Source organism: Pezoporus flaviventris, unplaced genomic scaffold, assembly GCF_033815535.1.
Source record: "Pezoporus flaviventris isolate CSIRO_AGI_PZ_B2104156 unplaced genomic scaffold, CSIRO_AGI_Pfla_v1 ptg000025l, whole genome shotgun sequence".
Taxonomy (NCBI): domain Eukaryota; kingdom Metazoa; phylum Chordata; class Aves; order Psittaciformes; family Psittacidae; genus Pezoporus; species Pezoporus flaviventris.
The window spans coordinates 26,847,977-26,874,429 of NW_026892573.1; the positions used below are offsets into that span (position 1 = coordinate 26,847,977).

General features: G+C 41.6%; 1 protein-coding gene and 1 long non-coding RNA gene across 3 annotated transcripts; both read left to right on the top strand.

Annotated features, from left to right (window-relative positions):
• The first annotated feature begins 247 nt into the window (after positions 1-247).
• On the top strand, positions 248-13,288 carry CHORDC1 (cysteine and histidine rich domain containing 1). 2 transcript variants are annotated; one of them, XM_061457922.1, is made up of 11 exons: positions 249-409; positions 3,692-3,741; positions 6,032-6,088; positions 6,544-6,704; positions 7,206-7,306; positions 7,925-7,983; positions 9,529-9,599; positions 9,796-9,901; positions 11,196-11,315; positions 11,984-12,046; positions 12,563-13,288. In XM_061457922.1, exons 1-11 carry the CDS (start codon positions 346-348, stop codon positions 12,704-12,706), a joined length of 996 nt encoding a protein of 331 aa, XP_061313906.1. In that variant the 5' UTR covers positions 249-345; the 3' UTR covers positions 12,707-13,288. The 2 variants fall into 2 exon arrangements, with proteins under 2 accessions (XP_061313908.1, XP_061313906.1); XM_061457924.1 differs by lacking the exon at positions 6,032-6,088 and having other exon boundaries at positions 248-409.
• Positions 13,289-21,255: 7,967 nt separating this feature from the next.
• Positions 21,256-24,427, top strand: LOC133271638 (uncharacterized). Its single transcript, XR_009744207.1, has 2 exons — positions 21,256-22,667; positions 23,807-24,427. It is a non-coding gene; the product is annotated as an uncharacterized LOC133271638 (long non-coding RNA).
• The last annotated feature ends 2,026 nt before the right edge of the window (positions 24,428-26,453 follow it).

Genomic DNA, 26,453 nt, shown 5'->3' on the forward strand with positions numbered 1-26,453 from the left:
GCCACGGGACCTGGGGCCACACAACCTACCCGACCATGCACAACTCCCTCCCAACCACCACCCTTTCCCCACCGTCCCGCATAATCCCGTCCCACCGCGCATGCGCCGCACTCCTTTCCCTCCCGCGCATGCGCTCCGTGCCGCGGCTCCTCATCCCCCTCCTTCTCCTCCTCTCGCTCCAGCCGCCCGCGCTGCCGCTCTCCCCTTACCCCGAAGCTTCGTGAAGCTTCCGGAAGGCTCCGGCCGACTCTTTCCGCTGAGGGGCCGGCCCACCCCCGGGTGCTGCCCTCCTGCAGCCTCCTTAGTCCCCGTTGTTACGGGCGGCTTGCCGGCCGCCCCGCCGCCATGTCGTTGCTGTGCTACAACCGGGGCTGCGGCCAGCGCTTCGACCCCGAAACCAACACGGAAGGTGAGAGCGGCGGCAGAGGGGAAGGGGGAGCGCGGGGTACATCCTTAAGTGCTCCGCAAACAGCTTTCGGCCTGGGGGTGTGAGGGGCGGCATCTCAGAGGGGTTACGAGAGCTCTGCACGGGAGGTATGAGGGGCGACCTGAGGCACCCGCGCCCGGTGTCCTCCCCGGCCGGTGGAGCCACGTCGCGGTGCGGCGCTGGGAGCTGTCATTGAGGTCTCTGAGGGACGGACAGCAGCACTGAGGGGCAGGGGCAGCCCTGGCCTGCAGGCTGTGTGGTGTGTCCGTGTCCCTCCCGCGGTCCCCATCTCTTACGGCACCGGTCTGGCCTCGACTTACTTCTCCCTGAGAAGCTCCTGTTTTTGTGTGGTGGTCTCAGTGTCTTTAGGGGTGGAGGAGCGGTCCGGTGTGGTGAAGCGATGCTGCGGGCTGCTCTGTTACAGGCTTTGCGGCCCCTGCACAGCGGATCCTGCCCGGGCACGAAAGTGTCCCGTCGGTGCGGAAACGTGGAGCTGGCGGTCGGCCTGACTGCGGGGTTCTTGTGTAATAACAAAAGTTTTCACAGCAGAATGAGCGAAGGAGGTAATAAGGACCTGCTCCGTACGTTACTGTCATCTGTTCTAAAGGTAGAAACTGGATGCCTTGAGGAACAGACGTGTTTCTTCTGAGGGCGTTGCATACATAGCAGTTATCAGCGCCTGTTGTTTTAGTTGTAGTATGTGGACTAGAAACTGGTAATTAAATGTGTCTTACGATATGTGTATGTCTGCTTTCCCAAGTGCTGTGAGCTCTTGCAGTGCTTCCCCTATGTGTACTGTGAATCAAACACCTGGTGAAGCATAGAATGGTTTGGGTCGGAATGGACCTTAAAGCTCATCCAGTTCCACCCCCCTGCCACTGGCAGGGACACCTTCCAGTAGACCAGGTTGCCCCAAGCCCTGTCCAGCTCGGCCTTGAACCCTGCCGTGGATGGGGCAGCCACAGCTTCTCTGGGTAACCTGTGCCAGCGCTTCAGCGCCCTCGCAGGGAAGAACTTCTTATATTTAATATGGGGGTGGGGGGAAGGGAGGTAAAAAAAGATCAAACATTTTTTTTCTCCTCTTTATATGTTCTTTCCATTTGCATGCAGTGACCTTAATGTAAAGACAGCATTATAAGCCTGTCTCCCAATAGCCTGTGCAGAGTTTTCACAGTGCTGTTATTTTAGTTTTCATAATTCCACAGAGGTTGCAGAAGGGGTGATCTGAGTTTTCGGTAGGCTTGCTCTCAAGTGATTAGTAAAGCAACTCTTTTGGCTGCATTGCTAGAATGTCCTCTTTGCATTAGCCTTATTTGCAGAGACCCGAAAGATTAGAAGTAGGCTAACATGTTCTAGCATGTATGTGAGTTCTGTGATTAAGAAACATGGCATAAAGTGTATTTCTTTTTCTGAGCTAAGTATTGCCAAAGAGAGGGGCAGCATTTTGAGTAAGACTCACTAATGTTAGTAACTTGAAAAGCAGGCAGCTGAAAATCGCAGTTGTGGAGTGATTCCATTTAGTGATCACTTCTATGACCTGCATCCCTTTGCTCCAAAAGACAAAGTAGATAGTGAGTTTTGTATTACAAATTCGCACTGGGACTTCGTGACCAGTGTTGTTATTAAAACAACAGTTCTTCGCCCTGTATTCCTGTGTTTGTGACCAAGTTGTAGTGGGCTGATGTGGTTGGCCTGCCCCTCTGCTAGCTCTGTTGCTTGGCTTGGGAGAAACAGCTTCTTGAGAAGTTTATTCTGGTGAGTAACTGGACACTTATTGGAATTACTGTTCCCTAGCCTAACCAGTTCTGAATGTAAATGTAGTTATTCCCAGATAACTTCGGAGAACCAGGTTTAAATTTCCTACAGAAGTAAAGTGATTATAACTTTCAGCATCCCTAAACTTCAGGGTCGATGGGATGTTTTACCACCATGATTCTTGTGATGACATGGTTTTATATTTTGCAAAATAACCTCTATTTTTGTTTTAATTTAGTTTAGAAGTGAAGTTGCGGGCTCTTTTTACAAAATAGCCACATCTTGTTTTATATTCCTGTGAGGTTTACCAACATTAGCTTTGTGTCCTGAAGCTAAAGGAATTGGTAAAAGTTCATGGATGTCTCAAAATACCCACCTTTTGAGTTAAGGTGGGAACTGATGCCTGTCAGACCTAGTACCTTAGGGTTAAGCAGGGAATGTAAAATCAAAGGAAATTAAACTAAGCAAAATTTCTTAAAAATGTACACTTTTATGAAAAGAAAACTGCAAAACTTGGTTGTTTTTTCTTTGCCATTTAATATCTGTAGGCAAATTACTACTAAAATTGCTTAACACTTTTATCTTTTGCTTCCTATTATGTGTATTATTTTATTTTTCACTCCGGTTTATGGATGCTTATTATAAAAACTGTTACTATTTCTGTTGCTTTTAACTGTTTCTAACAAGAAAAATTTTGCTTTACTGCCTAAAAAGACAACAGATATTTCCCATCACTTTAGAGTCAGGTCATTAAAATATTATCCGTGCAGTATATGTCAAAGAGAAGTTATATCGGAGCAATTATATTGCCTTTGAAAAAAAGACCTGAAGTAAAAAAACAAAGAATAGTTGCAACATAAGCAGTTCCATTAATGGAAGCTATGTTTCAGTGTGGTGTTTCTACAGAACCTACTAATTATTAGTATTGACATGTCTAAATTGTGTATGTGGAAGATCAGCATTTGGCTTCATGTCCTAAAGTGACCTAGGATACTACAGACAGTGAAAAAAGAACAAGCTCCTTATCATGGATAAAATGATGGATTTGTGTCAAGAGCTGTTTTTAACAGTGCTTCTGGATAGAAACCGTTGATCAGGTGCAAATAGATGTATTTGGTGGTAAACTGGTATTTTATGTCTTTCAGATGGCCACAGGGCCAATTTTACTTCCACTGAATGGCCAGTAAGAACTGATTGTTGACGGAGGCAAGGGATGGTCCACAGAAAGTTTATTTGCTCCATGTTGAAATAGAATTTTGTCTTAGATGCCTGCCTTCTGTTTTGTGTTGTATAGTACAAAAGAAAAAAAATCTTGATTATTTAGGTTTAACACACTCAGAGCGCTTGTTCTGTGGAGTCTGTGTATTCTTTAATAATTATGTGTACTTGGGGAAGTGGGACAGCTTGTGGCATATGGGAATTGCAGTGTGAAATTTTTGTTGAGTTTGTGATGGGATGAATAAAGATTCGTGGTATGCCTGAATATTAATAATAGCAATTTCGTTCTAGGATCCTGCACATACCATCCAGGTGTGCCAGTCTTTCATGATGCTCTCAAAGTAAGCCTGCAAGTATTTGTCTAAATCTTTTTTTGTCATATATGTGTAAAACAGTATGCTTGTGTCCTTTTTAATTCCAAGTATTCCAGTGTTTCAGAAACTGATATTCATGTTTGATGAGCATGAAGTGAGGAACTGATGTTCATCCTATCATGTTTGAGCAACCCCATGAAGTTAGAAAAGCACACTTACGCAGCCCTGAAGAAGACATTAAAAGCTGTACTCAGGATCTGAATGCCTTGCAAGTCTGTATGACACGTTTTCTGTTGACTGACATCAGGTGTCTCAATAGTTTAGGTGGATTCTCTGAACAGGTCTTTGGAGGCATTGAGAGGTGTCATACTCTTTCAGTTAATTAGTCTGTTTGGAGTTCAGACCAGCTGCTCGTGGTCTTATGTGGCTGGAGCACTAATCATAGGATCACAGAATGGTTTGTGTTGGAAGGGACCTTAAAGCTCCTCTGGTTCCAACCTCCTGCCATGGGCAGGGACACTTTCCAGTAGGCCAGGTTGCTCAAAGCCCCATCCCACCTGGCCTTGAACACTGCCAGGGACGTGACATCTACAGATATTCTGGGCAACCTGTGCCAATGTCTCGCCACCCTCACAGTAAAGATCTTACTTGTATCTGATCTAAATCTGCCCTCTTTCAGTTAAGGTTTATGTGACATTTGCCTACTGTGAAGAACATTTGTGTTCTCTTAATCAGTCAAGTAAGAATGTTAGGTTGGGACTGATTGCCCACGGCTCTGATGCAGCTATCCAGGATTCTTGGGCCACATTTTCAGTAGTGAATTAAATGTACCTGTGACTGGTCTCTAGTGCTTAGGCCAACTGCAGAGCCTGTGTTCATGACATTAAACTGTTTTCCTCCAAGATCTACTGAATGCATCCCAAGTACCTACATGGAGCTATTTAGACATAACTGCCAAAACAGTACTGGAAATCATTCTAACACTTCAGATGTGTATGGTCAGAAATCTGGTGCCCAGAAATGGAGTCTGGCACTGTTTACTGTATTAATACAGCTGCAGCCTAACCAGCCTATTTTAGGAAACCAGGCTGCTGTTAATCTGAGCTGTGGGGCCAGCATTTTTTCTTGGTACTTAGGAACTGCTTCTACTGGCAGTGCAGCTCATCCCTTTCTTATAATGGGATGTCTTTGAGGCCCAAGGAAGCTTGTGCATCTGTGCTGGGAAGCTTTTTTCCTGTAAACTCTGCTCTTTCTGCAGTATGTAACTCTGGAATAGGCGGTTGTGTGCCACTGACAAATTGGAAAGGATGCTGTTAGATCAAATATGATACAGTTACTTAGACTATGGAGTTTGTTCTGGACAAAAATATAGTTGTACTCATAAAACAGTACATAAAACTTCTACCTAATTATAATGACATAAATTACACAGTTGCTTCAAGAGCTTGTCTTTACTCACACTTACACACGCCATTTTTAAAGCAAGTGCTACTTTTAGCCCTCTCTTTATCGTATGTCTTGGCCTGATCATAAAATTATCATATTTTGAGTGCTTTTCTTCCTGCTATAAATTGTAGACAGTCTGAAAAGGCAGGGTGAACCTTTTGTCTCCTCACTTGTGGAAGTTGATATATTTTGAAGGTGTTGTAGAACCACTTACCAAACCCCATTGCGTCTGTTAAGCTCTCCAAGCAGTGGTGCATTTATTAGTCAAACTGTTGTCTTTAATAAGGTTCCTTGACCTCCAAGGTACATTTTTCGGAGTGGCAAGATAATTTTCTCTAAAACTGCATTTCTGGTTTATATAATAAAATATTCTTGGTTGATGTGGTTGAATAGATGGCTATGCAATGCAGATATCCAGCTTTGTGATGAGGAAGTAAGCAGTTGGAAGACTTGACTAGTGCTCAAGGAAGGAAAAATATTCTTACTGTTTTAGGATGGGGGCATGTATGCTCTGCCACAGGTAAGCCTAGTCGTGGGTGTAATATTTCTTTGTTTCGCTTACATGTTACTTTATAAGATAGAGTAAAATTTCTTTTTCTGCCATACAGAGTTGGCACCAAACTTGTCACACAAATACCGGCTCACATTTACCAAATTTTCTGAGGAAAACTAGAAATGGCAGCTGTTGCACTTTTCTCTGGCTTTTAAAAATGCAGATGATGATAATATTGTCCAAAGAAAGGAAAAAGAAAATCTCTAATCATGATGTACGACATCTTGTAAAAGAATACAGTTAGTCTTTTGCTTTTTATAAGCTGTTGCCAAGTAAGGTAGTCATGCTTGTTTTGTTTTCGTACCAAAATGTTTATAGGGTTGGTCATGTTGCAAGAGAAGAACAACAGACTTTTCTGACTTCCTAAGCATTGTGGTATGTACTCCTGATTATTTACCATTTTTATACTTGTCAAATGACATAATATTGATGAGAGGTGGCATAATTTTGTTAAAATTCTGAAATCTTGCATGCACTATTTTTCTTGATATAATGTTGAATCTGAGTCTCATTTACAGGCCTTAATGGTGGTAATAAGTTCTATTAGAACCTATATAGATGCATGTTAATGAAAGAAGGTCAATTCTTTTGTTCTTTGCTTGATTATGGAAAATATGCTTTTTTCTTTAATGCATGTCCAAATGAAGATACTTTCCACTTGAGCTGTAGGATTTCTTTTGTAGCCAGTGTTTTGAGTAGGTTAAAGGATGGTGAGTTAACGATGGAGCTGACAAAATAAATCAAAAAAACCTGCTGCAGGTTTTGATAGCTTTTATTTCTGCACACAAACTACACTCTGTGTATATATAAACATATGCTTTCCTCCATAGGGCTGTACAAAGGGTCTCCATAACAGTGAGAAGCCTCCTGAGCCTGTTAAACCAGAAGTCAAAACTACCTCTGAACGAAAGGAACTAGCTGAACTGAAACCCAGATTTCAAGAACACATAATTCAGGCACCAAAACCATTGGAAACAATTAAAAGGCCAAGGTGGAGTATATGAAACCAAGTTTTGCCAAATTTGTGGTCAGTTAGCCAAGTTAAAGCTCATTGGGCTATTCCTATAGTGTCTCACATTTTACATAGTACAAAACCTCCGAAAGTTTGTGTTCGGTAGCAGTGATGATGTTGCCTTAAGCTTCAAAATGAAATAAAAGTTCAGGTTAGGACAAGATAGTACTGGATCTCGCAGCATTTAGCTTCACAGGAAATAAAACAGTTATAAAAATAACTTCAAGGTGCTTGTATTTACATTCTTTAATCTGTTTTTATTGCTGTAGATTACATAGAATTTCCTGTTGAATGACAAGACTCCCTTCTAAATTTCTACTGTATTTTTCTATAAGCAGTAAGAGTTGGCATTTGTAAAGCTAGATTGTTTCTTTGTGGTTAGAAAGGAAGAGCCTTACAGCAAGATGAACATTTACTACTATGTTGTGTTTTGTAAATGATTTTGTATGAAGCTGACATAAGTACATGGACATTTTTTAGCCCAGATGAGCCAATGACAAATTTACAGCTGAAAGTGTCAGCTTCCTTGAAGCAAGCGCTAGATAAACTGAAGCTGTCTTCAGAAAACGAAGAGAAAAAAGGTAAGGGTATACTGAGATTAAGTTCGTATGTGATATATAGCATATAGTAAATGCTATATTTTTGTTGTTGTTTCTTAAGTGATAATTCTATGTAATTATGTTCTTAATCTGGGAAATAACCTTCCAGCCCAGGGAATGATGATCAAAGTTTAAACGTAAACAGTGTGGAGACTTGAGTGTTAGGAGCAATATGTTGCTGTTAAAATTATTTCAACTACCTGTTTTGGAAGATTTCTGGGTTAAATGGATGTGGTGACATCTATTTCTGAATATATGACTGAAAACATTCCCAAGAAATGAACTTTAATCCTATTTTACTGCAAACACAATGTCATATAAAGCCTTTCATAAACGGGTGACGTTTCTATGAAGGCTAGTTGGTTCTCCCTCACCTGTTTCCCCTGTTTCTTTTTGCATAGGTAATACAGGTTTTAGAATGCTTCTGGAATTTGTTTCTTTTTACCTTTCTGGCAGACTTCAGTGCCAGGCAGAAAATAGACAGGTTAAGAAGGGATTTTTTTTTCTGGTTTACTCCTTAGCTGGTTTTAATTCTTAACAATGCAAGATATTCAGTACATTATACAATTCAGTTGCTATTTTCTATGACTCTGTTTACAGAGGAAGACAATGATGAAATCAAGATTGGGACGGCATGTAAAAACGCAGGCTGTTCAAAAGTAAGTGGTCCAGTTCCACTTTTAAACCCAGCTGCTAAACTATTGAGTATGCAGTTTTGGTTTTCTTTCTTGGGTGTGTTTTTTCCTGTGTGCTACAAATTGATTTGGAAAAGGCACAAAGTCCGTCAGGCTTAACAAATGCACATTTGATAATGTGATTTAGTATGGACAGATGTGGACTGCTCTGCACTGAAATTGCTCTGAGAGATTACTTAAAATGACTCTGAAGCCTGACGTGAACTCACCTGAATGAGTGAGCTTGCCATTCCCATGATACTGACATTTTTCAGCTTTAAATGTTTAATATTGATGAGACATACCTTATAACACTTGAATTGCTCTTGATATTCTGTAGGTATTATATGGGGATTCTATAGGTACGTAGTGAATAAAAGACAGATTAGGGACAGCATAGGCCCCCTCTGGAAGCTATCAGGAGAACTGCCTACCCTGGATTTGGAGAAGGCTGAGGTTCTTAATGACTTCTTTGCCTTTGTCTTCACTGGCAAATGGTCTGACCACACCACTCAAGCCTTCGAAGGCAGATTCAGGGACTGTGAGAATGAAGACGCTAGGCCCACTGTAGTAGAGGATCAGGTTCAAGACTCTCTTAAGAACCTGAATGTGCATAAGTCCATGGGACCCGATGAAATCCATCGGTGGGTCCTGAAGGAGCTGGCAAATGAAGTTGCTAAACTGCTGGCCGTCATATTTGAGAAATCATGGCAGTCAGGTGAAGTTCCCAATGACTGGAAAACGGGAAATATAACCCCCATTTTCAAGAAGGGGAAAATGGATGACCCGGGGAATTACAGACCAGTCAGTCTCACCTCTGTGCCTAGCAAAATCTTAGAGCAGATTCTCCTGGAAAGCATGCTAAGGCACATGGAAAACAACAAGGTGCTTGGTGACAGCCAGCATGGCTTCACTAAGGGGAAATCCTGCCTGACCAATCTGGTAGCCTTCTATGATGGGGCTACAGAACTGATGGACAGGGGTAGAGCAGTTGATGTCATCTACCTGGACTTGTGCAAAGCCTTTGACACTGTCCCACACGACATCCTTCTCTCTAAATTGGAGAGACAACAATTTGATGGATGGACCACTCGGTGGATAAAGAGCTGGCTGGATGGCCGCACACAAAGAGTTGTGGTCAATGGCTCAGTGTCCGGCTGGAGACCAGTAACGAGTGGTGTCCCTCAGGGATGGGTGTTGGGACCGGTCTTGTTCAACATCTTCGTCGCTGACATGGACAGTGGGATTGAGTGCGCCCTCAGCAAGTTTGCTGGTGAGACCAAGCTGTGTGGTTCGGTTGATACGCTGGAGGGAAGGAATGTCATCCAGCTTGTTAGGTGTGCCAGGGAACCTTCTGTGAATGAAGGTTGAATGGTTACTTTGAAAAGCTAGGGCAAGCCATTAGGTCTAGATTATTTATTCAAAAGCTTTGTAGTCCTTTGTTCAGTGTTTCTGTTTGAGTTGTGTTTTGGTTTTGCCTTTGGTCCATATCCTGTAACAGTAATATACTTCAATGCTTTCTTTTGCTAGACGTACCAAGGACCAGAGAGCACAGAAGAAGTATGTATATACCATTCTGGTGTACCTATATTCCATGAAGGGTTAGTATTCAGTTAACTCTAATTTTTTCTTTTTTTTTTTTGTTATTTTTGTTATTTTGTACTTCTTTTTTTGTAGATGTTGCCTTGTTTTCATTTTGTATTTCTTCTTCAGTCAATGCATAAAGGAAAGATCCTAAGTATTCACAGTGAATAGTGTCCTAAATATTGTTTGTTAATTACTTTGCACATTTTCAAGGATGAAGTATTGGAGCTGCTGTAAAAGAAAAACATCTGACTTCAATACATTTTTAGCTCAAGAAGGCTGCACAACAGGAACACATGTATGGACTAAAAAGGATGAGGTGAGTAGCATTAGCATTGCCTGTAGCTAGCCATTCTGAAGTTTGAATACTGGACTGTAGTTAGTACCTTGAATTGTTACTGTAGTTAAGCTGTTACAGATCACTACTTCTAAAATAATAACACTGAGGATGATATGCACAGCATGACAATAGAGAAATGGAAGGGTCTCCTTCTGTCTAGTTTCAGTTTTGTTTACACATCTGAATATTTTTTTTCTGGTCTAGTTAAGCATTTTGATTTGGCTACCAGTTTAACAAATACAGAGAGCATCTTTTTAGTTATTAGGTATTTCAGTGCAATGTTGGGAGCAAACTGCAGAATAACAGGGTGAAAAAATTTCCATTCAAGGTTTAAAAAAATTCTTAGAGAATGTTATAGAATGTAATAATGGAATGAACACAGCACAAAGTTCTTGATATGAATATATTGTCTGTTGCCGAGACAAAATGGGTTAGGTATTGCTACCGTTCTATGGTTCTGTGATTTAACAGAAGAAAATAAAGATGTATGATAGAAAGTGGTGATTCTATTACCTCATTCTGAAGCAATTACTTCACAAGTCCTTTATTTCCTTTAAGTCATGGAACTGCTGCTTCCTTTCAAGTTTTATGTTTATGGTTAAGAATTATTTCCTAATACAGAAATGAGGGATTATGAACAAAACTGAAGGTGTGAGCCTGAAGCAGAAGAGTGTTCTTGCAAAGATTTTACCCAGATTTTAAGAAACTGTGTATTAAATACGTGCATATTGAGATAATAGTCTTCTGGCTAATGGAGGGAGGGGTACTTTACATTTTTCTTGTCATTTTGTTTTTTTTGTCATTTATTTTTCCTGCATCAGAGAACAGAAGGTAACATTCAGTACTTTTTTGCAGTAATTTGGAAGTTTCTTGAAGTCATGGCTGGCATGCTTGTTTCTTTGTTCAGTTCCTTTCTGCAACCTGCTGGATAGCTGTAGTCTTGGGAAGGAAGTTAATCCAACAAATAACAGTTTTGTTGTTTGGGCTTTTTTTGTTTCCCTGTCAGAATGCCCTGGTTTCTTATTATTGTCTCTGTCATGAGCATTGGTTTTCTCACTTCCAAGGTTTGTCAGAAACCAATAGCTAAAATATTTAGTGAAAAGAGATGTAAGCGGAGTCTTGCAGTCTTCTGCGAACATGAATTACAGCTCTTTATTAGCTGTGGTTTCTGGCTGTTCAGATAGTCCTGGGCTTTTACCCTGAATTAATCTTGTAAAAATACTCCTGAATGCAGTTTCAAGTTTTTTCTTTCTGTACCTGTTCTGTTACATAGGGTAAGAAAGTAGTTCCATGCAGGCATGACTGGCACCAGACTGGAGGAGAAGTGACTATTTCTGTGTACGCTAAAAACTCTGTTCCTGATCTGAGCTTCGTTGAAGCAAATAGCACAATGGTGAGCATTTACCTTAAGAAGTAACTCTTTTTTAATTCTTACAGCAGCTTGAAGTTAGGAAAATCTGGCTTCTACTTTTATGTACAAGGCAGAAGGAGCATAAGAATCTTACTTGAGTGACGGCTTTTTCTTAGCATTTGTTTTTGTTCAAGTATGTATAGCTTGGAGTTTTCCCTTCTGTTTAGACATGTGTGATTTAATGGTCTTTGTTTAAGATGCAATATAATATGTAAAAAAAAAAACCAAAACCAAACTCTTTAATTTGACTTCTGCAATTAAAACCCACATGTGATGGATTTGCATCACCATATGTGTAAAGAATTATAGATTCATAATTAAATTGTATTTGGCTTATTGTAATTTAATAGTGCTCTTCACGGTGTGCAGCTTCTCAGCTGCTAATATTAAGCAGCTGTTAAAATGCTTCACTGATTTCTTAATCGTGCATTTGGAGAAAATGACACAGTTTCCAGGATGTATATATGGCCACTGTTGGAAACAGTACTGTGTCAGTAACGGTTAGAATGGGTTTTCACTTCTGAGGGACAGTTTGATCACTTCGCTTATTGTAGGGTCTGTGTTCTAATGTAATATATTTTGATTAAACATGCTTGATGTGTCAAATGTTTTATTAGCCTGACAAAATTTTCTCTTGTTTTCCTATTAAGTTAAATATCCATATTGTATTTGAAGGAGATAAGGAATTTCATCGCAGTGTGAAACTATGGGGAGTAAGTATAAGGATAATTTTTCTATTTTTTAAAAAAAACAGCAAAACACAAACCTCAGCTTGCTCTCTTTCAGAACAGTTTGATTTGCCTCATTACTCTGCATACTGAAAGAAATTCAGTTACTTGCATTCATTAATTACATTTAAATCTGAGTTTCATGCCCCAGGTGATCAGGTGTGACAGTATAGTTGACACTGCTTTGAGCTGAAGGTAACCCCCTGAGGTCCTTCCTGATCACAACTTCCATTACAGTGGTGGTACAGAAAACCTTTGGCACTATATATCTGTAGGCTTATGTATGTGTTAGACCAGTGTATGTGTTCATACGTGTGGGCATATATATATATGTTCGTAGCTTGGGAATGGGAGAGGGATGACTTCCCTAAATAACAAGAGGGAACTCTGTCTACCTAAACATCAGCTGAAATTTAGCGATAAATTCCCAAAAACTTAATTTGCAAGTATCTAGCAGCCTGTTTTCTTAAATTGAAGATTGAAATATGTTTTCTGTTCTAGGTAATTGATGTAAAGAGAAGTTATGTGAACATGACGGCTACAAAGATCGAGCTCACTATGAGAAAAGCAGAGCCCCTGTTATGGGCAAGTCTTGAATTACCGGTATCCAACACACAACAACAAAAAGAGAGTTCAGATCAATAATGATTCCAAGAGACAAGTTATTTCCCATTATGAAGTGGTGACTTGCTACTGTAATCAAATATTTTAACTTTTATATAGAGTCATTTTTTTTATACTTGATCGTATGTTCCATTATACAAAGAAATTTGATGTACAGTAAATGGGGGTGTAAGCTTGAAGGGTAATAGCTATTTCTGCTCGTGCTTCCATGAGTATATTTATGCTAGTTGAAGTGTCTCCATGGAGATCTAGAGTAAAAAGAGCTGTTGCCCTTTGCTTATAACCTTACCTACCATGTACTGACTATCCAAATAGATGTGATTTCTGTCCACTGTGAGTGCTGAATTTTCAAGTATTCAGTTTAGACTGGATCTGTTGGGTGGCACATGTTAGGTTCAGATACTGTTCAGTATGAAGCATACAGTAATACAGATACAAAAATCTGAGTTCAGTAAATGATTAGCATGCAGTTCTACATCTGGAATAAAAAGACATATAAATATCAAAAAACACAGGCTTACGTTTCTGTCTTCTGAAACTAAGGTTTGTTTCAATACCAGTTTGCTGTGGAGGGATGGAATAAACAGTGTTTTGTGAAGGATTTCAGTACTGCCGACTCTTGCAGTCTTTCATGTATAAAAGCAGGAGGTCAGATTGAAATAAAAAAAATAAATGGACAGTGAAACGGCTGAATAACTTAGCATCTCATCTGTGGAGACTATACAAACAGCAGACTATTGTGAAATTACCAGGGTGCTGTATATATTTGACAGGGTATATTTTGTCCAATTCTGCAATACTTGAAATTGAGTCTTTTTCTCAAAGTAGGTGGATATGTGTAGTAGAAGCCAGTTCCATGTAGATAGGCATAGCACTTGTGTCTGAGGATGGTAATCTAAAAAACTATCTACAGGATAAATCTTAGGAGAAACAAAAGGCAAGCTTTAAAAGTCTATCTCAAATCATAATTGCACCTTTGAATTGAAATATGTTAAATATTATTTCTTAGGAGCAGCATAAGCAAAACACTGGAATATAATATTAAGACCTTATATTTATTTGGAGTTCTGCATCAGTAACATTTTGTGGCTGAAAACAGGATAAAGATGAGACTTTTACCCAAGCAGCAGCACATGCAGTGAACTTGCTTTCTCTTTTTGCTTCAAATAGTTTCTTAATTTTATGTTACAACTGAACAAAAACCAGTATTTTGTATATAAAGTCATGCAAAATCATAGAATCATATTATCATAGAATGGTTTGGGTTAGAATGGGCCTTAAAGCTAATCCAGTGTCAAACCCTCTGCCATAGGCAGTGACACCTTCCACTAGACCAGGTTGCTGAAAGCCTGATCTAACCTGGTCTTGAGCACTTCCAGGAATGGGGCAGATTAATGCAAGTGGAAGCTTGTACATCATGATTTATTGTGCCAAAACTTGTATTTGTAAACAAGCTGTCCTGTGGACTTAGAAATGTGCAGATGCTCATCTGCCTACCTTGATGGACCTGGGATAATTACAAGAGGGGCACAGGACAAAGTCAAGTCATTCTGAAGTTAAATATGGATTTCGAAGAACCTTAACTGTTCTCCAACAGGTATAATTTGACATGAGCTCAGAGCTCTGTCTTTAGCAGTACTTGAAGTCCTACTTCATGCTTAATGTAGTAGGAAATACATTACCAAAGAAACCATCCCCAGGCACCAAGAAAGTCAGGCTAGTGCTGTGTATATGGAATTTGCATTGGTGCTTCTTTACCTTCATTTCAAGATACTGCTTCCTCACAGTCTTGGACAGACTGTGGTTACTTACTTCCTTGGGCCCTTATTAAATGCTCTAGCTCTAAGTTCTGCTTAAAAGGTTCTATTAACCTCTAATAATGCCTTCTTTTTTTTTTTTTTTCCCTGTATATAAATTTGTCACTGTCAAATCAGTGCTGTGAAGTGATGGAGTGCAAGCTCACAAAAAACTATGCCTGCAAAAGGTCCTCTAAAAGTTGAACCGCTGTTCCCTGATGTGCTCTGAACTGACAAGCAGAGCTTACATTGGTGTGATATTGAGAATAGTCACTTCAGTGCTATTCAGTGAAATGTTCTAGATAGCTGTAGCTACTAGCATGCCATCTGTGGTTTTGTATGCAGAACTCTGAACTTGGACAGCAAAATGAGCAGTGTTCAAATGCCAGGATAAAGATCTTACTTAACAAGCAAGTTCAAATGTGTGTCTAGCCATATGGATATATAAATACCCTATATAAATGTTTTCTACATTTTTAACATATTTTCAATTTATTTGCATCCACACATGCAGTAGGTTTACATTATGTAAAGTATGGTTTAAAGAGCTACAATGGAAATGGGATTTGGGGGAAAAATGGTATTTCTAGCAAGTTGTGTTCTCCCTTAGTATACGAGATGCTAAACAGAGAGCAATGTGGATGAATGGCCTCTTCTGCTGAAACTTTGGGGTCCCCTAACAGTTTGATGGGCTCTTTCAGACTGCTGGTAGCTGAGTCAGCTTGTCTGGAAGTAGAAGAATGCTCCTGTAATAATGGTCTTTGCTTTTGCTTTTTATTCATTCCTCCTACTCTTTTGCTGTTGTTCATACTCTCAGCTCAAACTTAAAGATGCTTCCAGAGTTCCATAATGACTTCTTGTATCCGTACCAATAAATCCCCTTTTAAATTTCTCCTGTTCAAAAAAGTAAGCAAGCATACAGAAGATCCCCAGCTTTGATGAGGCAGGAAGGTACAGGTTTTGCAAGTAACCGTCTAGTTTTCAATGGCCTGTGATGTTTCCCAAAATTATAAACTCTCAGATGATGTAGACTGCCACAAATCTTTTGTTTAACTGCATTAATTCTTAGCAGCTTATAACTGTGTCTTCATCATCAAGCTGCAAAAGCTGCATCAGTTACCCAAGTTGAATGTTCTGAGCAGTGCTCAGAACAGGTTTCAACATACAGTGTTTGGTCCCAGTATTTCATGTAGTGGCACCTCAACAAGAGTAGGGGTAGCTGACACTTCAACAGGTTATTGCTTTGGCTGTAGCTTTTAGTAGTAAATGTGGAGAGAAGGTGAAACCAAAATAATCACAGGACTGTCCCAGAAGCAAGGCTTGAAAGCTGATTTTTTGATCGTACAGGCTTTCACCTGTCTAATAAGAGTGAAATGAAATTGCAAACAGGTATGTACTGGAATACTTGCTGTTAAATGTACCCTTTTATTCAAGTTTTCAGAAGTTACGCTGTATTTAACAAGGTGGTAAAGTATACTTTTATAATGAATGAGCCTTTAAATGCTGTGGTGCATTTCAGTGTGAGTTTACATGTTACACATGTAGACAGTGTATTGCAGGTCTCAGAACTGACTCTTCAAATGGCAGATAAAACCTTTCCTCCACAATCCCTTTTTAATATGACAAATTGCATGAGAAATCTTAATCTTTTCCCTCATGTATAAGCCCATGTTCCTACCTAGCATTACATCTGATACCTGAAATGTTTCTTGGAGGAGCTGGAATTTAATGTTAATATACTATTGAGCACTTCGCTTTCCACCTACTCTGACTCTTATGTTTTACATGGCACTGGTGTAACTTGACGAAACAAATCTTCCACGGGATGATCTTCTGGAACACGTACATTATCAAGTCACCATTTCAATAGTTTGGGGATTAGTTTTACTAGGAATTTTGCCTTGAACAAAAGAATTACTTATTCTACGTAATGATGCATTTTTTGCTTGCACTCTTTACACATGGCATGAGTATTGGCTAAATACTGTACCTGTTAATCATTGGTCTTGCCCAATTGCTACTAAATTCTTTTTCATCTGCGTTCAGGAACAAAATCCTTTTTAAAGGAATGCATTATGTGTCTGGAACACTGTTTTAAGGTGGTAATAATATTGCCATTACAAGAGTCCTGAATTACAGTTGGAGGGGGAAGATGTCTTTTTGCATGGTTGTTTGATTCTGCACATTCATAAAACTTACCTGCAGAAATTAATGTCTTTATGCTCTAGTATTTTTTTCTAACTGTATTCAATAAAATTCTTATTACATACTGGTTGCACCTGGGGAGGAAGGGGTGTTGACTTCTTTTGTTATGGGAGAGAGCTTCCTTTTGGGTTTACAGCATCGTTGGTGAAGTGAAATGTAAGTGGGTGTTTTCAACAGGTCAGCTTGTGTCTTAGGAGACTGTGGCTCAGGGTTTCTTCTTCACCCCTTTCTTGTTTTCTTTGTTGCTTCCTCCCACCACAGCCCAGTCAAGATACTTACATGCAGCAGTTTGAGTAAGTGTGGCTGCTCAGAGGGCGCCTGTCTCATTCCCAGGAATTGGTCTGTCCAAGAATTTTTAGCATTTGCAAACTTAGTGGAACTGGAATAATTCCAAATACAATGTTTGGGCTGAAGGTACTATGGTGCTGATGCCTTTTTTGTATTTTCTTGGACAAAGGAAGAAGATACGTGTCAGACCTCTGGCCTTCCCTCGAGAAAAGGGATTTGCGTTTTGGTGCTTGACATCTATAGAATTATTTAATAGTGGACTGGCTTGGGTTGGAAGGGACCTAAAAGCTTGCCCAGTTCCAGCTGTCTGCCACAGGCAGGGACACCTTCCACTAGAGCAGCTTGCTCCAAGCCCTGTCCAGCCTTGTCTTGAACACTGCCAGGGATGGGGCAGCCACAGCTTCTTTGGGTACCCTGTGCCAGCGCCTCAGCACCCTCACAGGGAAGAGCTCTCTGTGGTAATAAAAACTTCGTGTTTTCTCACAGTTTGGGTACCTGTTTTAACCAAACATAACCAAGATTACTGTTGTGATTGTTACAGATTAATCTAGTTACAGTGTGAAATGTTTGTTAAGCAAATTCAGTTTCTCTGAGTTTGCAGAAGGAAGGGTTGTCTGCAGAAGAACGAAGGTTGGGTAGGTAGGACGTTGGCCGTAAGGAGGGTGGGTGGCCTTGAGAGTATGGTCCTTAAGAGTTTGCACTTAAGGAACACAGATCTGAACCCATGTTCATAAAGTCAATGTTTACCTGATGCAGTGTTGGAATGAACTACTCTACATGACCAGTGTCTGGTAATGCATTTGTAGTCCTGTGAGCCCAGAAGGAAAGGGGCTGCAGGAGCAGGTACCCCTAACCTGGTGATACATGAAATGCGCCGATGTGTTTAAATTGAGCAGTCTGTATGATGACTGATCCTGGCTGTCCAGAAAGCATGCTGGTCTTCCTGCAGCTGGTCTCTCTTCTCTCTGATTAGGAAGTATCCTCTTGAATCAGATAATTGTTTTTACCTTCAGGAAACAAGTGTTTGAAAGAAGGAATCCCTTGTTAAACATTAATAAAAGCTGCGCTGCAACAGAAGTCGTTCAGGGCTAGCTGTAGGCAGAGCTTACAACCAGCGCTGAACCAGTGCAGAAACCTTGTTCTCTGAAATGTGTTTTAATTTCGTGATAAATACTGATGCTGAGGTACTGCTGCTGTATTCAGTGCTTGGGAGAAAACTAACCTCATGTGCTTCTGGCTTAATGCACTTAACCTAATTTGTTGTTCCTTAATTGAAAATCAAGCCTATGTACACAAGGCAGAGTTGATGCTGCACGCTTCTAAACCCTAAGGGACTTCATTTTTTCCAAGGGAACGCTTTGTAATCAAGCTATATTGTGTACATAAACACTAACCCAAACTTTAAATGTTCTGCCTTCATCTGTGAAAGCAGTTAACATCTGGAGTGTCTGCTCATGAAGAAAACCTACAGCTATAGCATCCAGTTCACAATTACTCTTCTATTGTAGCTCTGCAAATTGGAAGCCTGGCAGCACTTCTGTTACGCTAAGTTTTTACTTACATGGATTTATAACTGCGGGGATCCTTATGCTTGCCAAGTGTATAAAGAGCAGCGGCGAAGAAGATGGTAAAATGAGTGGAGGGTATTAAAATGTAGTTGCAAATAAATTTTTATGAGAAGAGTTTTCCTGTGGGTATAGAAAAAATGAATGGTTTATAGAAAACCTGCTAAGAGTGAAGGTTGACACAAAGCAGCAGCTCTAACAGCATCCATGAGCCAAAGTATGAAAACTTCAAATCACAGTCAATGATCATTTTCTCCCTTATCTGTATGAAGGTTCACCTTGTTGCTGTGTGAACACAGGCGCTGTTCAGCATTTCTGTTGTTACTTCTCCTCAACGTTTTACTTTGGAACACAGACAAGTTTGCTGCATTTATTCTTGAACAATTATATTGTTGGAACTAGATGATCTTAAGGTCCTTTCCAACCCTAATGATTCTATGATTCTATGATGCATGTTCCCTGAAGACTGCAGCTTGAGACTGTTATACACTGAAAAGTAGCCAAAAACCTCAGTCATGGAATCACAGAATGTTTTGGGTTGGAAGGACCTTAAAGCTCATCCAGTTCCAACCCCCTGCCACACTTTCCACTAGACCAGGTTGCTCCAAGCCCCTGTGTCCAACCTGGCCTTGAACACTGCCAGGGATGGGGCTTAGCCACAGCTTCTCTGGGCACCCTGTGCCAGCGCCTCAGCACTCTCACAGGGAAGTATTTCTTCCCAATATCTAATCTAAATCTCCCTTCCTTCAATGTAAAGCCGTTCCCCCTTGTCCTATGTCTACATGCCCTCGTAAAAGCCCCTCTACAGCTTTCTTGTCAGCTCTTTTATACACTGGAAGCTGCTCAGAGGTCTCCCCAGCATCTTCTCTTCCCCAGGCTGAACAATCCCAACTCTCTCAGCCCATCTTCATCAGAGAGGTGCTCCAGCCCTTTATAAAGCTAATGAGGTTTTGCATTTCACAGTTTTATCGTATAATGCACGTATGTTTAATCTTGAACTGTCCCATGGGGTACTTGAGTAAACGTAACTTGTCAAGGGTATAATTGCAGTCTGCAGTGTTGAACATTGCCATGTCCCCCACACACTGTAAGTATTCTTCACTGAAATTGTAAGTGCGTTTGTCTGCAGAACGAGCAGTAGCCCTCAAAGAGCTGACAGATTTTGCCAGATCATCTCCATATTCTGGTGATCACATTTGAGGACAAACCGCAGTGTAATACTGCCTGCAAGGAAATGCTGAGTTCTGCAGTTACACACTGAACCCTGCATCAGTATCTAGTTCTCAGGCAGGTTATCATCTGTCAGACTGCAGGTGACAAGAATGATTGATATTTGCAAAACCCAAGTCCAATAAGGCTGAATTATGTGATCTGGGATGGCTTGAGAATGAAAGAAAAGCCAGGTCTGTTTCATCAATCTCTGCTTTGCCAGGACTGCGTACTAAGTCCTACACCATGCATACTAAGTATGTATACAACCATACGTAAGTAGCTGTCCATAACCACTGGGGATATCCCAAGCATCAGTCTCTGCTGGCAGTTCAATAAATGCAGCATTGCCACAGCGGGTAGCAGGGCACCAGCTTTGCTCCAGCCCTGCAGGGTCTCAGGATGTGCCAGGCTGGTGTTGTCTGAACTTCTCTTTGCCTGCCTGGAGCTTTGTTTTAGCTTGTTTGGCTGTTGCAAGTTCTCTCATGACCAATTGGCTGTTGCCTCACTTGTTCTCCCTTTGTTTCTGTATAGTTTTATATAATAACAACAGTTTTCTTCTTTTTTTCTGTAATAAATAGAGACTAAACATTCTTTGATCACACAGGTAAGACTTCAAGTATACCAACAATGAACTCGCCTTTGCTTACCAAGCGTGTTTATTTCTGCCTGCAATAAGGCAGGTGGGATGTTTGTGCTTTACTCTCTGCTGTGGCAATGGGCAGCACTAAGCAAGTGCCCACAGTTCTGCAGGGCAAGGTTCCAAGATGATGTGTGCTGTGGGATGAAGATGGGGCTTATGAAAGCAGAAGGTACCAGAGCAGGTTTTGGTGGGCAGAGTAAGGAAACATGGATGAGTGATCTCAGAGGGAACTGAACGTTTCAGTGCTCGGTGTTCACAGCAATCTGTGCTTCCCCAGCTGTGGTATCCTGCTGCCCCTGGGTTAAGTAAGGGTATGTTGTCACAACAGTCGCTGTGTCCAGCAACTGGCTTGGGTTTCCTTCTAAAAATAGAGCCGAGGTTGGATGTAGTGTGGGTGGCAGCATCAGGAATGCGTCAGCAAAGATAGCAAAGCACATCTGGGGAAGGTGCCATGTAAACACAGCAAGTCTATTCTTATCTGATCGGTACCCTCCTCTGACATGCTTTTCCCATTATCGCCTCTCCTGTTCTTTCCCTTCATAGAAGGTTGTGACGTGTTTGCAGCTTACTTCAACCAGGTCCAGCCCCTCATGCATGAGGTGCCTAACAAACCAGTCCTGCTCCTTCTCCTCTGTTCTTTGAGCTCCCCAACCTCATCCAGAAGATGGATATGCCTCATGAGTTGGGTTGCAGAATAGCTCATAGATTTTCTTGAATGAAGAAGATGCTTAATCCATCAGGACAAAAACTGCTGACACCAACCGAAGCTGCCTTGACTTCACAGATGATGACTGGTCCAAGCAAGTACAGAGGGAAGCCGTGGGACAGAGTTCCCAAAACACTGGGGCTTTCTAAGTTCTCCTGCTGACGCTGAGTGAGAGAATTAACAATTGAGAAGTAACAGCAGCATTTGACTGAGGGCTCAACTGATACACCATAGACCTGCAGTTGAACTACAGGGTTAAGCAGTAGCCACTATTGTTTTACCAGAGCTACTTTTAGTCTCAGTGGTGTAATGGGAAGAGTCTTTTGCCTTAGAAAAGGCTGCTCACTAAATTCAGCTCCTGCTGGTTTCTCTAGGGACAGTTTCTGTATAGCAGGTGTTGCTCAGTGAGGAACCGAGGAACGCTTTGCTTCGGCTCGGAAGAGAACAGCAGAGCAGAAAGCAAGATTTCTGTATTTCATATAATTAGTGTTGTCTTCTCTGCTTTGCCATAGGGAAGTCCATGACCTTCACCATCATTCAGCTCTCTTAATGGCGCTCGTAACTGTATGCTAGAACGCCATGACTGAAAACAGAGGAATTTAGAGTAAGGAAGAGAAAGAACAGGCCATGAGGAGTATATGCTATTCCTACCAGCTGCAGAAGGGAGGTCCCCGGCTGCTTTTGATGCCCTGTCTCCTGTAGATTCCAGCTCTGCCTCCATGAGAGTCTCTACAGCATTGCCTGGGAGGTGCAGAAAGCCCTCAGTGACTTTTAGTATCTTCCTTAATCTCATCCTGCTGCTGTTTTCCTCAGGAGTTTTTTGGGGTCACTGCAGTAGCTCTTTCTGTGCACACGCTGCACAGCACCTCTAACCTTCTGAATGACACCACTGGAGGACAAACTACTTCTGCTTTCAAGCTATTTTGTTGTTTGCTTTGTTTCATTAAATAAGTGCCATGATTGATGTATTTAATCGTTATTTTGGTTTGAGGAGGAGCACCTTTTGAAGGTATTAATTTTCTTGGGTTTCAAGGCAGTGCATATGAATAGAGGACCAGCACTTAAGAGGCTGTTTATTCAGTGGATGCACCACAATGAGTGCAAAGTACTGTCTTTCCCAATAATCTCTCCATGAGAAGTGCAAGGAATGAAGCAGGTATGTTTTAATCCCTTCATGCCTCCATATGCTTTAATTTCCAAGTGCTTTAGAGCCTTCTGAATGAAAAGTTGCATTGTCAGACATGAGCAGTCCTTGCATGCATCTGATCCGTTTTTAACCTGCTGTACCTTTCACAATCTCCTGTAGCAATGAGGTTCACCATATAATGACATGTACAGTGAGTAATCCCTTTGTTTTAAACCTGCTGCCTGATATTTTATTAAGCAGCATGGCCAGGAACAGCAATAGCTCCTCCATTTGGTTTGGGGTCGGGGGGGCTGATAACCAGGTTGTCAGGTCCTCTTCTGTTGCAAAATACTATGTAGCCCATAGAGTTCACATTCTCTTGGCCCTTATGAGCATGTAGAGATTATTTTACAGGTTAGCTATAGTAGAATCATAGAATCATAGGTTAGGGTTGGAAAGGACCTTAAGATCATCCAGTTCCAACCCCCCTGCCATGGGCAGGGACACCTCACACTAAATCATGTTACCCAAGGCCTCGTCCAACCTGGCCTTGAACACTGCCAGGGATGGAGCATTCACAACCTCCCTGGGAAACCCATTCCAGTGCCTCACCACCCTCACAGGAAAGAATTTCCTCCTTATAGCCAATCTAAACTGTTTAAGTTTTAACCCGTTACCCCTTGTCCTATCACTACAGTCCCTAATGAAGAGTCCCTCCCCAGCATCCCTATAGGCCCCCTTCAGATACTGGAAGGCTGCTATGAGGTCTCCACGCAGCCTTCTCTTCTCCAGGCTGAACAGCCCCAGCTTTCTCAGCCGGTCTTCATACAGGAGGTGCTCCAGTCCCCTGATCATCCTCGTGGCCTCCTCTGGACTTGTTCCAACAGTTCCATGTCCTTTTTATGTTGAGGACACCAGAACTGCACACAATGCTCCAAGTGAGGTCTCACAAGAGCAGAGCAGAGGGGCAGGATCACCTCCTTCGACCTGCTGGTCACGCTCCTTTTGATGCAGCCCAGGACACGGTTGGCTTTCTGGGCTGCAAGCGCACACTGAAGCCGGCTCATGTTCATTTTCTCATCAACCAACACCCCCAAGTCCTTCTCCGCAGGGCTGCTCTGAATCTCTTCTCTGCCCAACCTGTAGCTGTGCCTGGGATTGCTCTGACCCAGGTGTAGGACCTTGCACTTGGCATGGTTAAACTTCATGAGGTTGGCATCAGCCCACCTCACAAGTGTGTCAAAGTCCCTCTGCATGGCATTCCTTCCCTCCAGGGTATCAACCGAACCACACAGCTTGGTCTCACCAGCAAACTTGCTGAGGGCGCACTCAATCCCACTGTCCCTGTCTGCAACAAAGATGTTGAACAAGACCAGTCCCAACACCGATCCCTGAGGGATACCACTCGTTACTGGTCTCCAGCCGGACATTGAGCCATTGACCACAACTCTTTGCGTGCGGCCATCCAGCCAGTTCTTTATCCACCGAGTGGTCCATCCATCAAATTGATGTCTCTCCAATTTATAGACAAGGATGTCGTGTGGGACAGTGTCAAACGCTTTAGAAGAAGGACAGAACAATAGAAATTGGGTCTGTGGAAAAGTCATCATATAGCACCAGTGCTGACTGTGATCATCTGCTTAATGGGCTGATTGACTTTAGGACCTTTCTCTTGCAATGTCTTTTCCTTAATAGATACACTGAGTTACACACTGTGTTTTTTCACTGTTGTAAAAGAATACAGGCTTAGATCAGCCGAACCTATACTCAACAATTTGCTTTGGCAGAACTATAACACCAGACAAATCTAAATGCCCTGTTCTCACACCTGAACTGTGTAGTTACTGAGGAGATTTATGAAGCTTCTTCAGCTGGTTACTTGTACTTCAGTCATCAGGATACAGGGATAAGGAAGTTTTAATTTCATCACTACTCAAAGGCAGTCCCTTGATGCATGAGTCAGCTTTGAGAAGGGCTAAATTACAGGGTGATGAGAGAAGCACTGGCATCACTTAATCCCAAACATTTAATCTTGAAAGGTTTTGATTTAGTTTTTATTAAGCTTAAGATCTGCAGAGCAATTTTGAGGTGGTTCTATTGTGATTGATTGATTGATTCATTCATTCATTCACTGAAAACCACAGCAGAATTACTATTCTAAATTACTGCTAATTTTGCACAAATATATGAGTGTTGTAACTGGATTGTGTTAATCACTTACTCACTGTAGAATGGAACATGTAGGTTATCCCCATTTTCCAGCCATCACTAAATTGACCAAGTGTTCCGGCTTCCTTTCCAAAGGCAAACCAAAGGTATTTCAACCACATATATATATTCCAAAATAACCTCCTGGCACTGTCCCTTTAAAACTGATTTTCTAAAGAGACAATCAGCAAATATCCAAGTGATGTTTAACTTTACTCAGTTTAATTTTGCCAAAGAGTTTTCCAGCTCCAGCCTGGCCTTGAACATACCCAATCCCTGGCAGTGTTCAAGGCCAGGTTGGACAGGGCTTGGAGCAACCTGCTCTAGTGGAAGGTGTCCCTGCCCATGGGAGCGGGATGATCTTAAGGTCCTTTCCAAGCCAAGCCATTCTATGATTCTATGAAGGGTTTGTTTCTCACTGCTCTACGATTCACAGATAGCTTCAGCCAGGCTGAGTGAACTGTGCAGATGGAATTGGGAAAGGACAGAGCATAAGGAGAGCCTGAAAAATCCCCCCACTCTTTGAAATTATGAGCTACACAAATAAAGCAGCCTTTGGGCTGTGGGATGGCAGCAGTTGCCTGGTTGCCCACCTACAGAAAAGGAGATACTGTTGGCTGAAGCAGGGGAGGCAATCTCAGCTCTGAGTAACCGATCCTTTCCATACCAAGAATATGGGACTTTATGGAATTCAATTTGTATAAAGCATTTATAAGTGGTTTGGTTTTCCTATTCATAAGGGTTTGGATTATCCCTTTCCTGCAATAGAACTTTATAGACAGGAATGGAAATAGACTTAAGCTATTTTGTATACTTCCCAGGGCCTATCAGGTCATGATGGATCCTACATTCATATAAAGCTAGCAATTAAGTTGAGAAAAGGATCAAAGCAATCACTGCCAGCTGTGCATTCAGCCTGATGTGAGCTGTAATTTATTCTTACATCCTTGAACTGCACCTGGAAACAAGAACAGAGAATATGTTCTTTTGCATGGCACAGAACTTCAAAGGTTAGCTACCACTGAAAAGGTATGTTTACTGGTGAAGCATTTATTAACTGGTTTGTGTTATTAAAGACATTTCTGTAAATTAAGCAGGAATCACTCTTCAACAGATACTTCCTTTTTATATGGAAATCCCTTTTTGCCTTGCTGTCTGATGATCCAATGGCAGCAACCACCAACAGATCCAAAGCTAGCTGCTGTTCATAAGAGGCACTAGTGGCTTTTTTCCACCATGGAGATATCCCAACCCTTCCTTGGAGACACATTCAGTTACTGCCCATTGCAGTTAACATAAAGCTACAAAGGAGCAGGAAAAATGGGTGATTCAGAAGGGAAGGAGAAACGGTGGAGTAATGTACCAGTCACTGTTCACAAGGTATCACATCCTTCAGCAGCACCTTAAGCTACAGATGTGGAGGTGAACAACTCAATAACAGCGAGTGGCCTCATCACGTAGAAGTCAAGAAAATAACAGCCATAAAGAAGAAATTCTTTACAATGAGGGTGGCAAAACACTGGCACAGGTTGCCCAGAGAGGTGGTGGAGGCACCATCCCTAGAGGGATTCAAGGCCAGGCTGGGCAACCTGATCTAGCTGAAGATGTCCCTGCTCATTGCGGGGAGTTGGACTTGATGAGCTTTGGAGGTCCCTTCCAACCCAAACTATTCTGTGATTCTATGATTCTATGTAGTCATGGTTCTGGTGTTCTTAGCGCTGACTACTTGTGTCTTGTGCATGCTGATGAGGTTGGTCAGGCACTCCTTTCTCCAACAGGAGAGTAAATCTTGGACTTTGGGAGAGGAATTTCCTCCTCATGTGCCTAAGTCTTGATTTGTGAAAAGCAATTTAACAATAAGCTATGAGCAGAACATCCACAGGTACACAAGTCCTTCATCTTTCAGAAGGCTTAACGGAAGTGATGCTAATGAAAGCCTCTTGGTGGCATATACCCCAAAATGACTTCCTGAAGGACTGAACTACAGTAATGCCTGAATGGAAGGTGCCTGAGATGAGAACA

Bases quoted from the DNA above. Each gene is read 5' to 3' on its own strand.
- CHORDC1 (XM_061457922.1), top strand. From the start codon at position 346: ATGTCGTTGCTGTGCTACAACCGGGGCTGCGGCCAGCGCTTCGACCCC. The intron at 9,600-9,795 runs GTTAGTATTCAG...CACATTTTCAAG, and splicing joins GTACCTATATTCCATGAAGG to GATGAAGTATTGGAGCTGCT. The intron at 11,316-11,983 runs GTGAGCATTTAC...TTTCCTATTAAG, and splicing joins TTGAAGCAAATAGCACAATG to TTAAATATCCATATTGTATT.